Source organism: Ranitomeya variabilis, chromosome 8 (assembly GCF_051348905.1).
Source record: "Ranitomeya variabilis isolate aRanVar5 chromosome 8, aRanVar5.hap1, whole genome shotgun sequence".
Classification (NCBI taxonomy): Eukaryota; Metazoa; Chordata; class Amphibia; order Anura; family Dendrobatidae; genus Ranitomeya; species Ranitomeya variabilis.
Window position 1 is genome coordinate 163,667,553 of NC_135239.1, and position 17,515 is coordinate 163,685,067.

Here is a 17,515-nt window from a genome sequence, read left to right on the forward strand (position 1 = left end):
TCGCGATATACCCCTGTGAAAAAGCAAATTTGTGTCAGGGCTGTCTCCTGGGATCCAGCACTTGCACTTTATCATGGGTAAGCTTTTTAGCTGTAATCTACATGCACATGCACGTTGCCTGTATATTGTTGCAACTGGCTAATGAACTTATGGGACTCTTATGATTGGTGAGTTATCCTTATACATATGCACTTTGCTGGTTCATTGCTTTTCTGGCTAGCTTGTGAACATATTAATTAGGTATATAGAATTACTCTATTAAATTTTCACCCCTCTTATAATTTGTCAAAAACTCTGGTTTGTGTATTACACTGATTTTTTTTTTTTGCCCATGTGTTCCTTTTTTATTGTGTGTAATTTTTTTAATAAAATAAATGTTGTGTTTAATAAAATGATGCTAATTAATTGTACATTTCTGAAGTCAGCACTCCAATTTCTTAGTTTTTGAATGTTATGGGCACATAGTGCTCAGCTTTATTAGGTTGTGTAACCAGTTGCACAATGGTGAGGTCGTTTCACAAGAATTTTCACTGTTTTTAACTGTGGGGTGTGATCTCATAAGAGGAACTTATCTGGAGTGTTGGCTACTTGCAGGGCCGCTGTTACATGGTTTGTACACAGTTCTGATGGGAGCACACGGCTTTCTCCAAATTCCTGGACTGTATGAGTAATTTCACTGAGCTGTGTTATTAATATTTAATTACCGTAGTAGCTTTCACTATTGAAAACAGTTTTGTTTTTTTTAATTTTTGAAATTCATTTTTTTTTTCTTTTGAAAAACATGGAGTATATAATAAGCTATTATTATCATATATTACGTATATTATTACAGTACTCGTATCATGTATATCACAACTGGTATATACAGGTAACTCATATAGAAATGCATAAAAATGTATATTATAGAAAGTACAGGACATTTATTTATCATTTTTGGTAACTTTTTTGCATATCACAATTTATATTAAAAATAAAAAAATAAATCTTGCAAATCATTAGCCACTGGGGCTGTTCTAAAGTGTAACTTCCTTTTAGTTTCAGGAAATAACACATGTACATAGCCACAATGAATCAATCTTTTTAATTGAAGGCTATACTGAGGGTGCCGAAAAGTAACTGTGAAGGAAGAGGGAGGAGTAGGGACAGCTATGACATCGCCTATTGTGATTGGTGGATCTTGTGTCAGCTCTGTATGAAGATGTTGCCTGTCATTGTAGTCATGCCTCTGATGATAAGGAGCCTGCTGAAAACACTTCTTGAAAAAACAAAAAAAATGTTTTCCTTAAAGATGGTGTATGATATAGAAAAAATGGCAAAAATATTCATTAAAAAATACATGGAAGATAAAAACTTGACTTTAAGGAATAGGAATTAAATCTTATTCACATGCCAGTGTTTGTCTTGTCTTCTGTATGGCTATTGACATCAGACCCATGATCTGGAGATGGTCAATAAGTGGGCACACAAAAAACCTAGGAGACAATTAGAAAACCTCCATACTTTTTTTTCTTACAAGGAAAAGAGATGACACATGGTCGATAGAAAACAGGATGCAAATGGATGAAAAACGGACATAGATGTGTGAATAAGGCCTAAGCTGTGTGACCATGTGAGATACAGTATAAGAAGATCAGTGGGAATGGAGGCAGAATTTCCAGATTCGGTCTCCACAGAGCGGCGACCACTTCTCACTGTGTAACGGGTCCATCAGCCAGTTTATTGTGGTCGCGCTATAGCAGCTGATATCGCCTGGGGAATCTGTGGCCGGTCTGCAGCGACCACTGACAGGGAAATATAGTGTCACTCGTCAGCCATTCTGAGGGGCAGCTGCTCTAATTTGCGGCCTCACTCTTCGGCTGTGTTCACACCACCTTATTGATAGCATTCAGATCAATGTTATTATATGGGATTGTTCAGGTGACAGTTTGTTTTCACAGAATGAATGTCATTAATGGCAGCATGCGCTAGTTTCGTCCATATTTTGGATGAGACTCGCCCATTCTGACCAATGGGTGCCCAATGTCAGTCAGATCCCGCACGCATCAACTACATGATATCCGATTTTTACTGAAATATTGCGATTAGTAACGTAGGAAACTGGATGTGGTCTTCTAAATTTTATTCACTGCTGAGCTGAAAAATCGTCCTTTCTTTCTGGATGAAAACCAGACCATTTTTTATACAGTCGTGTGAATGTAGCCTTATGGCTCATAGATGGCAGTCAGGAAGTAGGTGACCAACATGGTGACTTCCATGGGATCTCTTTATGAGGTAACCGATTTAAAAGGGAAACTGTCAAGAGATTCATGCTGCCCACAATACATGAGTCTGACATTGGCGGTGTTATGGCAGCCGTGTATGTGTTATTCTGAAATGCTGCAGCCTACTTTGAAAAGCCGGTCAGGCATTATTCTTTTTCGGTGGTCTACAGCAGGTCTCCATTGGCTTCTCCCTGCCCCAATTCCTTAAACTGATAGGTCTCCCCACTGGCAGACCCAGGCAGAAGAGAGCCCCTATGCAAGAACAATATATGGGCCCTTTTCAGTCCAAGATGCAAAATTGCACCTGCTCTGCTTGTAAAAATGGGCCCCTGTTTCACCAATGACATGACCGCCCCTGGGCCTCCCCTATACACTTACGGTATATATGGAGAGACAACCCCCATCAGTAACCGTCAGTGTGAATGTGGCTCTGGACTATAACTCAAAGTGCATTTACAAGGTTATTAAACATATAGATTAGTGCCTTGTAAACTGTAATATGGTGTTAAGAGGTGAACCTTCCCTTATAACACCCCGTTTGTATCTTCTAATCCCTCTTGTAAAGCCTTCCCATCACTGGTGCATTGGACGGCACCAGACTGGGGGGACGCTCCAGGGACTGGGGGGACGCTCCGCTTACACCTGAGATCACTTACAAGATGCTCTTAGCTGCAAGGACTTATCCTAGAAATATTTCCTAAGAATTTCCTTCAGTGATCGGACAGTGATACCACTAAGGCACTGTGACGTGAATGTGTACCCGGAAACGGGAGCAGACAGACCATTGGTGAAACCTGGCCAGTTACACAGGGGCCCTGGTGGTCGGGGGGCCACTACCACCTCCAAAGCAGCAGCATATACCACAGGCACATATAGGGGCGCATAATGATGAACTATTGGACTGTTAAGGATCCAGATACTGGGTTAAGTCCAAAAATAGATGTGGAATCAATGGATATGAACATATTCTCAACACTTGTTCACACAGCAAGCAGTCGGTCATGTCTTTTTCTGGGTGGTATAAACCTTAAAGGGATTGTCTTATGTGAGACTTGTGTGGCTTCCATGGGATATGCCATAAATGCCCAGTAGATGGAGGTTCACCCCTGTCCCCAGAATAGGGGTCCCTCTATCCCCCTTCTGGCTGGCTTCCAACCACGACTGATTGTAGAGGTGTCAGCAGATTTGCTGGCTTTCCCTATCCATAGAGGTCCTGACTATAGTCATACAATGGCGTATTCATAGCTCCCATAGTGGTAAATGGAGAGAGCCACCGCGTGCACCGCCACCTTCCCCTCACTGTTCGTTGGGCGATAGTCAGTACAAGGGATCCGGAGCGGCATGGGGGGCTGATGTTCTGGAGATAGATGAATGTCCCAACTCAGAGACCCACACCCAGACATTTATTGCATATCCCATAGTGAGATAATCACTTTTAGGCTGCCGTCACACTAGCAGTATTTGGTCAGTATTTTACATCAGTATTTCTCAGCCAAAACCAGGAGTGCGTGATAAATGCAGAAGTGGTGAATATGTTTCTATTATACTTTTCCTCTATTTGTTCCACTACTGGTTTTGGCTTACAAATACTGATGTAAAATACTGACCATACTGACCAAATACTGCTAGTGTGACGGCAGCCTTAAAGAGAGTTTGTCACCAAGTTTTTGCTACCCCATCTGAGAGCAGCATAATGTAGGGGCAGAGACCCTGATTCCATAGATGTCGCTTACTGAGCTGCTTTCCACAATTTTATCTCCTAGTTCTCTGAATGCTCAGCTCTGTATAACCCACCCGCACCACTGATTGGCAGCTTTCTGCCTATGCACAGTATACACAGAAAGCCACCAATCAGTGGTGTGGGCGGGGTTATACAGAGCTCAGCATTCAGAGAACTGCTAGCTCAGCAGAAATAAAATTATTTTATCAAAACTGCAGCAAGCAGCCCAGTAAGTGACACATCATTGGAATCAGGGTATCTGCTCCTACATCATGCTGCTCTCAGGTGTGGTTGCAAGAACCTATTGACAGATGCTTTTTAACTGTTTTTATAGCGTACTCTCCAATGGCCACCACTTAGTCGCTTTACTGTATTCTTAAATAACCTTTTAAACCCATATTTTTTTCTCTAATATTTGAGGACCCGGAACCGTTTACTCCATTTTTGGTCTCTGGCTTTCTGACATGTCTTCATCCACTCCCCATGCATTGCATATCTCTAAGAATATAATGTGGAACTGGGACTATGGGGGTCCTGGAATGTCATTGGGTGGTGCCACCAGTTCAGGCGTCAGTTTGGAAAGATGTCTTGGTCCAAGAGTCTTTGTCAAAGGGAAATTAAGGAGTTTTTTCCCGCACGGGGTGTGGTAGGGTTAACCACAGTGGTTTCAATGCCTTCCATTCGCCCTGTGTCAGCGGAATCCCGCAGACTGTATTAATCAGTTATGTTGTGCTGGATTCCTGCGCTGGATGATATGGAGGCATCGCACGCTTCTCACAGGATAAAATGGGCTGATCTTACCATGTGCGTGCTATGTGATGATGTGCTATTTAAAGGTCACCTATCTAAACTGGCAAAGCTGCCGATAACATTAATAAAGGGAACAGATGACTCCTGGGATGTTAACCCTTAAAGGCTGGGTTGGATACTTAGTGTAGGGGTGACCGCTGCCAATGCTATCATGGCATCAGCCATAGCTTGTCATGACTTGTCTGGTAAATGGATGCCATTATTTTTTATTGATGAATGCTGCTATTCGACATTCCTTTAACCCCACTCTCCAAGGCTGTAACGGCATCCATTTACCATCTATATAATAAGAGATTAAACCGCTCATGTCATATCCGTTTAAAAGGACATGTGTATTCAGCAGCTCTCAGCTCTGCAGTCTCCGTATTTCTTGGTTTCTGAGTTTGGGGGGCACTGTTCCTTGAGTGACAGTTCTTGTGCTGAGCTTTGTAACACATTCAGCTGTTAAAATTTTTTTTCTGGAGTCCATACTGTTATCACAGTACTTACATACAGAGATAGCAGCATTTGAACAAGCACACTGCTCAGGAAAATGAGAGCCATGTTGAGGAGAACTGCTTTGAAAGCTATAGGTTGTGGGTGCTGTTTTTGCAAGATTTGTAATGGCAGCTAGTCAGCAGCTGAGGGGGCTAGAGAATGAGGAGAGCATCTAACTGCTATGTAGAAATCAATGGGCTGGAGAGGGTTGGCTTGGATCTTAGGAGTTAACTCCTCTCCTGGAATGTAGCGACTGCGAATACTCATCCAGGCTGAGCTCAATAGAAAGAAGCTGTACAGTATGTAAGATAAAAGCTAATTTAATAACATGAGAACACCCCATTAGTAGCTGTTTGTGATGGGCACTCCACAGTTTCTGACAACCATAGACTTCGATTTTAGGGAGCCTGTCAGTTCCCCTACACCCGCTGAACCGCCACCATTGCTTTTTATAACCCTATTGCTGCCTTACAATAGTCAGTCATCTGCAATGTACTTAGTTCTATATGAACTAAGCAAATCATCTTGGACTGGTCTGTTGAGACGTCAATTCCCCCGACTGATCTTGTAAGCACACCTCCCCGGGCTTTCATCCAGCACAGCAACAATGTCAAAATAGGGTCCCTGCAATTCATCTCAGCCATGTTTTGCCCCCTTATCATACATAGTGAAGTCGGGGAACATACAACTAGCTCCATTGCGCATGACCAGAGAAGGCCGAGCGTTGCACATATACCCCGAGATTTATAGGGGCTCGATGGTGACATTGTCATTATGCTGGATGCCAATCATACCCAGAGGAGTGAACTTTCAAGATCTGACACTGGACTAACTAGTCGACACCGCTACTTAACTAGGTAAGTTTAGAAGAGGCAGGGAGCTGTCAGGTTCTTCCTAATGATATGTGCACAATATGGGTTTTTAAGGCAGGAATTTAAGACTATTTAAAAAAAAAAAAAAAAAACCACGTTTGAAAAAAAAAAATATTTTTTATTTTTCAGAAAAGGCAACCGATGGATCTCTGCGTTCTGAAGATTGGGCCTTGAACATGGAGATATGTGATATTATCAATGAGACTGAAGAAGGGTAATGACACCAAGTTCCCCGTATTCTGTGATGCCACATATTTGACCAGTCGATGACGCCAGTGTTTTCTCTTAGGCCTAAAGATTCTATCAGAGCCCTAAAGAAGAGGATTGTGGGGAATAAGAACTTTCAGGAGGTGATGTTGGCCTTGACGGTGAGTTCTATCTCCGCTCCCTCCTGTTTAGGGAGCCTGTAGCACAGCGACATCAGATAATATATGCAGAGGACAGGGACCACCGGAGCTGGAGCTTCTCTAACGGATTTACCGTTCATACTGGGGCATGGTGTCCTGAGCAAGGTCGTAGTATGGGATAGTATTAGGTTATACTAGTGAATGTATGTAAAATAACCCTCCCGTGTTTTTCACTCCTCCAGGTACTTGAAGCTTGTGTGAAGAACTGTGGCCATCGATTTCATGTATTGGCAGCTAGCCAAGAATTTGTGGAGGGTGTTCTAGTAAGGGCCATCTTGCCTAAAAACAATCCCCCGGCTATAGTCCATGATAAAGTGCTCAATTTGATACAGGTACGGTGACACCACACAATGGAAATGTCATAAAGGAAATGTGTCATCAGAACATCACCTATTATTTAAATCAGATTTTTGTGTTAAATGTATCTAAAGAAAAATAATGGGTTTTTTTCCTTTCCCCATATCACAATCAGTATTAAAAATAAAACTATTAGAATTTTTACATTGGCCACTGGGGATATTTTAGACTCTTTAAATTCCTATTGTTTTAGGAAACCACACGTGTAGATGGCCACAGTGGTCATATCCCAACCTTAGCTTTTGTATTGAAGTGTCTAATGAGCGTGTGCAAAAGTAATTGGGAAAGGAAGTAGGGGCTTATGTTACATCGTCTACTGTGATTGGTGGATCCTGTTTTATCAGCTGTGTATAGAGATGTCACCTGTCATTTTAATCCTGCCTTTGATGATAAGGAGCCTGCTGAAAACTCTTCCAGGGCAGGACAGTAAGTTTAAAAAAGCCCCAGTGGCCAGTGTGAAAATTGCAAGATTATTTGTTTTAAAATAAATATATATAAATATATTATTATTATTATTATTATTATTATTAATAATTATTAATAATATTGTCTTAAAAAAAAAAACACCTAACACAAAGACCTGATTTAATCAATGGCTTGTTTTATGATATCTGAAACACTACATGTTGTCTTTTACTACTTCAGAGCATCTCTAAAAGTCAGTATATATATATATATATATATATATATATATATATATATATATATATATATATATATATATATATATATATATATTAAGGTTTCTCTTACTGAGAGTGTTGGGGGACACTCACTTGGCCGCGATATTCAAGCACACGGGCACGGGTTTATAAAACAAAGCAGTCCATGCGGTTTATTAAGCCTCATAAACCGGGTTACGCACAGTTCAAAACATGAAACACAACAGGCACCAACTGGTGATATTTACTTGCAGCTTCTAACACTTCAGTGTACGGCTTTGCCTCACGGCCACTAACACGCTGGTCCTCCCTTAACCAGTTCCCAAGGGAGACCACACAGTTCATAGAACTTCACAAGCACTACCGGCCTGTACGATACCTGACGGGAGCTCCGGCTCCACCTGCTGACTCCTTGCCAGTCCACACCTCCGGGTAAGCTGCCTTACAGGGATCACCAACTTTCCTGGCCGGCACACACTAGTTAGTCCAGACCTCACCGAAGGACTCCAGCTTCCCCACACTCCGTTAACACTCTTCTGGGTAAGCTGCCTAACAGGGATCCCCAACTTGCCTGTCCGGCATACAGTAGTCAGTCCAGACCTCACCGAAGGACTCCAGCTTCCCCAGTTCCACTGTGCACTGCTCCGGGATCCGGTCCTCCTACTAGGACCTCCCACGCCAGCAGGTGCTTTCCAGGAAGCCTCCTCTCAGGCTTCCAACACAGGAACACACCGAGCCCTCAGGAACTCCCTCAGGGATTTTGCACTTGGACCCTTCAGGTCCAAACACTGGAACCACACAGGAACATGTGACCCACACTCTGGTCACGTTATGTACCTGTAACCACACCCACAGTAATGGATCACATGGACTGGTCATGTGATCCTGACATCACTGCAGGTCAATTCTCACGGCCTCAATACAACTCCGTGCAGATCCCGGGGAGAACACGCAGCGCCCCCTACCTGTAACAGGGGTCACTGCATCACATATATATATATATATATATATATACAGTACAGACGAAAAGTTTGGACACACCTTCTAATTTAAAGATTTTTCTGTATTTTCATGACTATGAAAATTGTACATTCACACTGAAGGCATCAAAACTATGAATTAACACATGTGGAATTGTATACTTAACAAAAAAGTGTGAAACAACTGAAATTGTCTTATATTCTAGGTTCTTCAAAGTAGCCACCTTTTGCTTTGATGACTGCTTTGCACACTCTTGGCATTCTCTTGATGAGCTTCAAGAGGTAGTCACCGGGAATGGTTTTCACTTCACAGGTGTGCCCTGTCAGGTTTAATAAGTGGGATTTTTTGCCTTATAAATGGGGTTGAGACCATCAGTTGTGTTGAGCAGAAGTCTGGTGGATACACAGCTGATAGTCCTACTGAATAGACTGTTAGAATTTGTATTATGGCAAGAAAAAAGCAGCTAAGTAAAGAAAAATGAGTGGCCATCATTACTTTAAGAAATGAAGGTCAGTCTGAAAAATTGGGAAAACTTTGATAGTGTCCCCAAGTGCAGTGGCAAAAACCATCAAGCGCTACAAAGAAACTGGCTCACATGAGGACCACCCCAGGAAAGGAAGACCAAGAGTCACCTCTGCTTCTGAGGATAAGTTTATCCGAGTCACCAGCCTCAGAAATCGCAGGTTAACAGCAGCTCAGATTAGAGACCAGGTCAATGCCACACAGAGTTCTAGCAGCAGACACATCTCTACAACAACTGTTAAAAGGAGACTTTGTGCAGCAGGCCTTCATGGTAAAATAGCTGCTAGGAAACCACTGCTAAGGACAGGCAGCAAGCAGAAGAGACTTGTTTGGGTTAAAGAACACAAGGAATGGACATTAGACCAGTGGAAATCTGTGCTTTGCTCTGATGAGTCCAAATTTGAGATCTTTGGTTCCAACCACCGTGTCTTTGTGCGACGCAGAAAAGGTGAACGGATGGACTCTACATGCCTGGTTCTCACCGTGAAGCATGGAGGAGGAGGTGTGATGGTGTGGGGGTGCTTTGCTGGTGACACTGTTGGGGATTTATTCAAAATTGAAGGCATACTGAACCAGCATGGCTACCACAGCGTCTTGCAGCGGCATGCTATTCCATCCGGTTTGCGTTTAGTTGGACCATCATTTATTTTTCAACAGGACAATGACCCCAAACACACCTCCAGGCTGTGTAAGGGCTATTTGACCAAGAAGAAGAGTGATGGGGTGCTACGCCAGATGACCTGGCCTCCACAGTCACCAGACCTGAACCCAATTGAGATGGTTTGGGGTGAGCTGGACCGCAGAGTGAAGGCAAAAGGGCCAACAAGTGCTAAGCATCTCTGGGAACTCCTTCAAGATTGTTGGAAGACCATTCCCGTTGACTACCTCTTGAAGCTCATCAAGAGAATGCCAAGAGTGTGCAAAGCAGTCATCAAAGCAAAAGGTGGCTACTTTGAAGAACCTAGAATATAAGACATAATTTCAGTTGTTTCACACTTTTTTGTTAAGTATATAATTCCACATTTGTGTTACCGTATTTTTCGGACTATAGGACGCACCGGACTATAAGGCGCACCCAGGTTTTAGAGGTGGAAAATAGGGAAAAAAATATTTGAAGCAAAAAAAATGTGGTAAAATATTTAATAACATAAATAACATACTATTATATGTGGTGTTATTACATATAATAGTATGTTATTATGTTGGAAGCTGCGGGACCAGTGTGGTGTCTGTGAAGTACTATATGAAGACACTGGAGGGTGAGTATAAGAATGGGGGCACAGGGCTTATAGTGACAGCACCACTCCAGCACTGCAAAATAACACTGGAGTGCTGCTTTAAAACCCCATGGGAGAACTATAACTCCCAGCATGTCCTGCAGATCCTATGACATGCTGGGAGTTATAGTTCACCAAAGGAGTGGCAGAGTGCTTTATTGTGTTTTGTAAAGACTAACCTCTTAATTGTGGGAGCCAGCCTGTGGTGAGGTAAAAGCTGGAGCATCCCATGGCTGCACACACAGAGCCCTCTCTCTTGTTGCCTTTCCACAGCGCATGCGCAGGACATAAGAAGAAGCTGCAGATTCTAGGTGGGAGTCTGAAGGACCTATGATGATGTCAGAAGAGGGAGGGCTCTGAGCTGCCATGTGATGCTCAGCCCGCCCACTCCTGACATCACACAGGTCCTCCTGCACAGCACTCGTCCAGCACAGGCAGGTATGCAGCGATCTCCTGGCCCCTGCTGCTGCTGCCTCCTCCCCCGGACACACAGATTCTCCCCAGAATCAGTGCTGGGGAAACTGTGTGTCGCTGCTTAAGTGCAGTATTCATTTGCTGCTCCTGGCTCACCGCTCAGCTGATCGGTGGGCGGGGAGCCGCTAATGAATATTCACTGCACTTAATCAGCGGGGCCATGTGGTTTCCACAGCAGCTGATTCCGGCAGCGGGGACATCCTGAAGTGGGATAACAGTGCGATCCCACTCGCTGCTGCCCCCCTCCCCACATGCTATATCCGTACTATAAGACGCACCCACACTTTCCTCCCAAATTTGGAGGAAAAAAGTGCGTCTTATAGTCGGAAAAATACGGTAATTCATAGTTTTGATGCCTTCAGTGTGAATGTACAATTTTCATAGTCATGAAAATACAGAAAAATCTTTAAAGGGAACCTGTCACCTCCAAAATCGAAGATGAGCTAAGCCCACCAGCATCAGGGGCTTATCTACAGCATTCTGGAATACAAGAAGAGGACGTCATCGTAAGAAGATAGGAGGCCCCGGACCGGACTGCGACGCCCATCAGACCGGACCGCCCCTGGGTGAGTATAATCTAACCTAATTTTCTGATTTTTCAGGTTACATCGGGGGCTTATATACAGCATTCCAGAATGCTGTAGATAAGCCCCTGATGCCGGTGGGCTTAGCTCACCTTCGATTTTGGGAGTGACAGGTTCCCTTTTAAATGAGAAGGTGTGTCCAAACTTTTGGTCTGTACTGTATATATATTTTTTTGAGAAAAGGCAGCAAATCTGTACAGAAAGTTCATAGGGTACAATTCATAATTTGAGATTTGTTTGTTTAATTTTTTTTTTTTTGCCTTATGGTGTTTATTGCCATCTTTTTTTGCACTACTTTCTTCAAAATTGCACACACAGGTTGATGAATGTTGTGCCCAATCAAAGATGCTCTACTTTTTCTAATTTTTTTGTCTGCTTTTTTTTTTTTTTAATCGCGTAATCTGTTATTACGTCGGACGCTATTCTTCAACTTAAAATTAGATGTTGTACTCAAATTTTGTGAAATTTGTACTCGGATTAATATATAAACTAGTTGATGTCAGAAACATTTTCAATCCAGAAAAAAGGCGCAAAGACAATTTTGTTTTTTTTCTTTTTTAAAGTATATTGTGACCCATTTGCAATCTGCAACATCTCAAATTACGTTTTTTGCAATGCAAAGGATGAACGAAAGGCAGAAATTCACATGGGGATTTTCTCCTGTAGAAGGCCTGACGTGGAAAGGCTCCACAGGACCATAAAGAAATTATTTATAATTAAAGGGGTTTTCCACTTTTAGAAATGTGGACCACTACTGTCTTTATATACAGGTCCTTCTCAAAAAATTAGCATATAGTGTTAAATTTCATTATTTACCATAATGTAATGATTACAATTAAACTTTCATATACTATAGATTCATTATCCACCAACTGAAATTTGTCAGGTCTTTTATTGTTTTAATACTGATGATTTTGGCATACAACTCCTGATAACCCAAAAAACCTGTCTCAATAAATTAGCATATTTCACCCGACCAATCAAATAAAAGTGTTTTTTAATACCAAACAAAAAAACCATCAAATAATAATGTTCAGTTATGCACTCAATACTTGGTCGGGAATCCTTTGGCAGAAATGACTGCTTCAATGCGGCGTGGCATGGAGGCAATCAGCCTGTGACACTGCTGAGATGTTATGGAGGCCCAGGATGCTTCAATAGCGGCCTTAAGCTCATCCAGAGTGTTGGGTCTTGCGTCTCTTAACTTTCTCTTCACAATATCCCACAGATTCTCTATGGGGTTCAGGTCAGGAGAGTTGGCAGGCCAATTGAGCACAGTAATACCATGGTCAGTAAACCATTTACCAGTGGTTTTGGCACTGTGAGCAGGTGCCAGGTCGTGCTGAAAAATGAAATCTTCATCTCCATAAAGCATTTCAGCCGATGGAAGCATGAAGTGCTCCAAAATCTCCTGATAGCTAGCTGCATTGACCCTGCCCTTGATGAAACACAGTGGACCAACACCAGCAGCTGACATGGCACCCCACACCATCACTGACTGTGGGTACTTGACACTGGACTTCAGGCATTTTGGCATTTCCTTCTCCCCAGTCTTCCTCCAGACTCTGGCACCTTGATTTCCGAATGACATGCAAAATTTGCTTTCATCAGAAAAAAGTACTTGGGACCACTTAGCAACAGTCCAGTGCCGCTGTTTATGGTTCAAAAGTGGCTTTACCTGGGGAATGCGGCACCTGTAGCCCATTTCCTGCACACGCCTGTGCACGGTGGCTCTGGATGTTTCCACACCAGACTCAGTCCACTGCTTCCTCAGGTTCCCCAAGGTCTGGAATCGGTCCTTCTCCACAATCTTCCTCAGGGTCCGGTCACCTCTTCTCGTTGTACAGCGTTTTCTGCCACATTGTTTCCTTCCAACAGACGTACCATTGAGGTGCCTTGATACAGCACTCTGGGAACAGCCTATTTGTTGAGAAATTTCTTTCTGGGTCTTACCCTCTTGCTTGAGGGTGTCAATGATGGCCTTCTTGACATCTGTCAGGTCGCTAGTCTTACCCATGATGGGGGTTTTGAGTAATGAACCAGGCAGGGAGTTTTTAAAAGCCTCAGGTGTCTTTTGCATGTGTTTAGAGTTAATTAGTTGATTCAGAAGATTAGGGTAATAGGTCATGTAGAGAACCTTTTCTTGATATGCTAATTTATTGAGACAGGTTTTTTGGGTTATCAGGAATTGTATGCCAAAATCATCAGTATTAAAACAATAAAAGACCTGACAAATTTCAGTTGGTGGATAATGAATCTATAGTATATGAAAGTTTAATTGTAATCATTACATTATGGTAAATAATGAAATTTAACACTATATGCTAATTTTTTGAGAAGGACCTGTATGTAATATAACATACAGAGCAGTTGCGCCCTCTTCATGTCCAATGCCGGCTCTCCGCTCAGTGTTTTGGCTGACATCTACCATGGCTGAGCCTCTAAGCTTAGTGATTGCCTGCAGCGGTATTGTGAGCTGCCGATGTAACATCAGTCCTACCAGGGCTGTGGAGTCAGAGTCGTGGAGTCGGAGCCCATTTTGGTGGAGTCGGTGTCATGGAAATTGAGGAGTCGGAGGTTTGGCTTCCCGACTTCACAGCCCTGATTCCTACAGCCAGAACATGGAGAGCAGAGCATCAGTGGAAAGCGGACTCCTCTCTCCCCATTGAAAATACATGCACACTTGCACAAACTGAGCGTACATGTGTGTTGACCACTATCTAGGGTGTATGGGGACCTTTAGGAGAGGCATATCCAGCTTGCACAATGAATCATTTTCCTCTGCATCAACAATTTTTTTATGGTTGTGAATCATTTGGAGATGTCAATTTTGTCCTCAAAACATATTATGGAAATCTTCTAGAACTGGACTGAAAAATGCATCAAAATCTGAAATATTGCCAGCTATGATCCAGAGTAGATTTCTTCTATAATTTATGTTTTATTTCTGGCATAATTTGTAGGGCTGCTGCTGGCCGTTCCCCTTTGCCGACATTGCGCATCATGACCTTTTAATAAAACAATCTTCATGAATTCTCATCCAAGTATTTTACCCTGTAGACTAATATCCAGTATATCAAGATCTTTCATGGCCACCACTTGATAGCAGCCAAGGTTTGCAGAAGACTGAGATTTGCGATGCTCCTTTTTTGACTTAGAAAATAGTTTTATTAAACGAAATGTGTCATGTTCAATTTTACATCTCCAGCTTTACAATGGAACTGTCCAATAACTCATCCATTCCTTAATGATAATGAAATGACTCTGCTCTTTCAGTCTCAGTCTACACAGCAAAGCTAGCTGACTTTTGAGCTTGAGAAAACCGGAAGAATAAACCTATTCTGACAGCTCATATCACCATTATCAAAGCTGGAAGATTTAGTATTTTTTCTGTGAATGGCAAATAAAAGCAAAAAATCCTTTTTCGGTGGAGGGGGGCATTCTTTCGAGTTTTACTTGTTACTGTGATAGAATAACCATATAAAACTTCTCATCGCTTTTTTTTTACATTCGTCAATGGCTTTGTCTGGCATTTCATGTGAAGCCCTGAAAACTGGGATTTGGGTATATTCGCCTTTAATGAGGCAGGCCGTTTCCACAGTTTTTGTGACCCTTTTTTTAAAGGGGGGGGGGGGGGCACTGCCGACAATTAGGTCAAGCAGAGCACATAGGGACATCATCTGTTTGATTGAAGTCAATGGCCTGGTCAGGAGTTGGGGGTTAAAGCCCATTTTTCAGGGCTCCAAACTGAAGCCCCAATGGAAGCATTGATGTGTTGCAAAAACTTGATGTGAACATAGCCTTACTGGGGCTCAACTAAAAGGCATCTAGGCAAAGAAACACATAGGGATCATAAATGGAAAAAATGCTGCAGATATTATTATATTATTAAAAGTATTCTATAGAATAACAATTCTTAAAATGTGGCAAAATCTTCATAATCTGTGCATCTGTAAATTATATTGAATTTAATTTACGTTTCTCTGGTTTCCTAATTACAGGCATGGGCTGATGCTTTCCGCAGCACTCCTGACCTAACGGGGGTGGTCACCGTCTACGAGGACCTGAGACGGAAAGGGCTCGAGTTTCCAATGACTGATCTGGACACTCTGTCTCCTATTCACACACCTCAGGCGGTAAGTTCTTTATTGGGGCCATATATTTATATAATCTCTGACTGAATATAGTTTTTCGTCTCTCCTGAGCTTCTATGACCTGCATTTAGAGTCTGCCTTCCAGCAGCCTCCTGGGCAATAGTCAGCAGTTTCTAGGCATGCTCTGTGACCTGTGTAGAGGTCATTGTGCAGGAAGGGGGTGGAGGTGAGCTGTGACCAGCACCCATTGCATAGAGCAGATCCTTTGTTATATATTTATATGTACGGTAGTATATAGAGGTGTTATCATACATTGCAATCCTGCCTTTAATAAGGAGATGATTACTGGAAAGTGTTCGGTACACCACAGAAATTATGAGCGTATTATTTGGCTTAGTAACCAGCGTGAAAATTGCAAGAGTTCAGAATTTTGGTAGGATTTTTTTATTTATTAAAAATAAGCATCTTTGCCATTTACCTCTAATTAAAATCCTGCCCAATCTTAAAAATTGAGGGATTTTTAATTCTTTTGTTTACAATTTATTTTCAAGGTTTCCAGCCACCTCTGCAGTCTTATCAGCGGTGGCCTGTGCCCTAGGCAAGGAGAATACGCTTGCAAGATCTTTGCAGTGCAATGTTTCTCCGATGCTCCAGAGGCTAAGCTGCTTCTGTTTGCAGTATCGGAGAGCGCACAATTCAGACCAGTTGTGCGACCATTACCACTGGGCCGAGGGGTCAGTGATCAGGAGCACACCATTCCTCGGCAAGCATTAGGAAGGGATGCAGGGGAGCGGTGCGCTCCTGAATATAGAACGTGAGAATAATCCCTTATAATAAAAGCTTAATTTGCACCATAGTTTATATTCTGATGACATTCCTGTTAAAGAGAACCTGTCAATAACAATTATAGGCCAGCCGGCTCAGTGGCTAGCACACTTGCTTTTACAATGCTGTGAATGTGAGCTGGAATACCAACTGGTCCACTTGTATGTTCTTCCCCATGTCTTTAATATCTCTACATTGATCTTGGTAATCTAGATATGTAAAGTGAATATGGCCTGGGGTAAAATTGCTTGTTTACCCCTAACAAGGCAATTTATTGAGTGATAACTGGTTGATACCTTGAATCTCGTTCTTAAAGGGTTGTCCATTCTTACCTCTATACCACAAGTATGTGAATATAATCTAATATATAAAGCTGAATGTGTGTATGTATGTATGTATGTGTGTATGTATGTATGTATGTGTGTATGTCCGGGATTGGCATCTGAACCGTCGCAGCTACAGCCACAAAATTTTGCACAGTCACACGTCTGGACCCCAAGAGCGTCATAGGCTATGTTGTGAAGTGAAATTTTAACCCCGCGCTTTCCAATTCACCAAACAATTTTGCCCCTATCTACATAATGGGGAAAAAATGAAAGGAAAAGTGTTGGAGGCAAATTAACAGCTGCCAGATGTGAACAAGGGGGACTTAAAGAATGACAGCGATGGCGCCAAAGAGTATATACTGTACAGTTGCTAAGGTGGGGCCCCGACATGGGATAATCACCACACACGGGGATATGAACACATACACAAAATGCGCCACACACTACCACGTGCTCGAACACATATACCACCCTCAGCGCACATTTCACCACACATACACCAACCTCGCCACATGAAAGTAGAAACACAAAAGTCGCCGCTCAAAACTCGCCACGCGCAAAACTCTCCACATGCAAAACTCGCCACACGTGCAAAACTAACCTCATGGAAAACTCGCCACAAGCAAAACTTGCACACGCAGAAAAATTGCCACATGCACAAAAGTTGCAACACATGCAAAAGTTGCCTCACACAAAACTTGCACATACTCAAAAGGCACCACACATAAAACTCGCCACGCGCAAAACTCGCCATGCGCAAAACTTGCTGCACACAACTTGCTACACTAACCTGTCACATGCAACTCGACACACAAAAAGTTGCTACACGCATGTCGCCACACAAAACTCATCTCACAAAAGTCCCT

The 17,515-nt window shown here is 42.6% G+C and overlaps 1 protein-coding gene across 1 annotated transcript in view; it reads left to right on the top strand.

The window, feature by feature from the left end:
• Nucleotides 1–17,515, top strand: part of TOM1 (target of myb1 membrane trafficking protein) — a 97,777-nt gene that overhangs the window by 5,342 nt on the left and 74,920 nt on the right. The window contains exons 2-5 of the mRNA XM_077278802.1: nucleotides 6,270–6,354; nucleotides 6,430–6,508; nucleotides 6,730–6,879; nucleotides 15,406–15,540. Coding sequence (XP_077134917.1) covers nucleotides 6,270–6,354; nucleotides 6,430–6,508; nucleotides 6,730–6,879; nucleotides 15,406–15,540 — 449 coding nt within the window. The remainder of the gene's footprint in view (nucleotides 1–6,269; nucleotides 6,355–6,429; nucleotides 6,509–6,729; nucleotides 6,880–15,405; nucleotides 15,541–17,515) is intronic.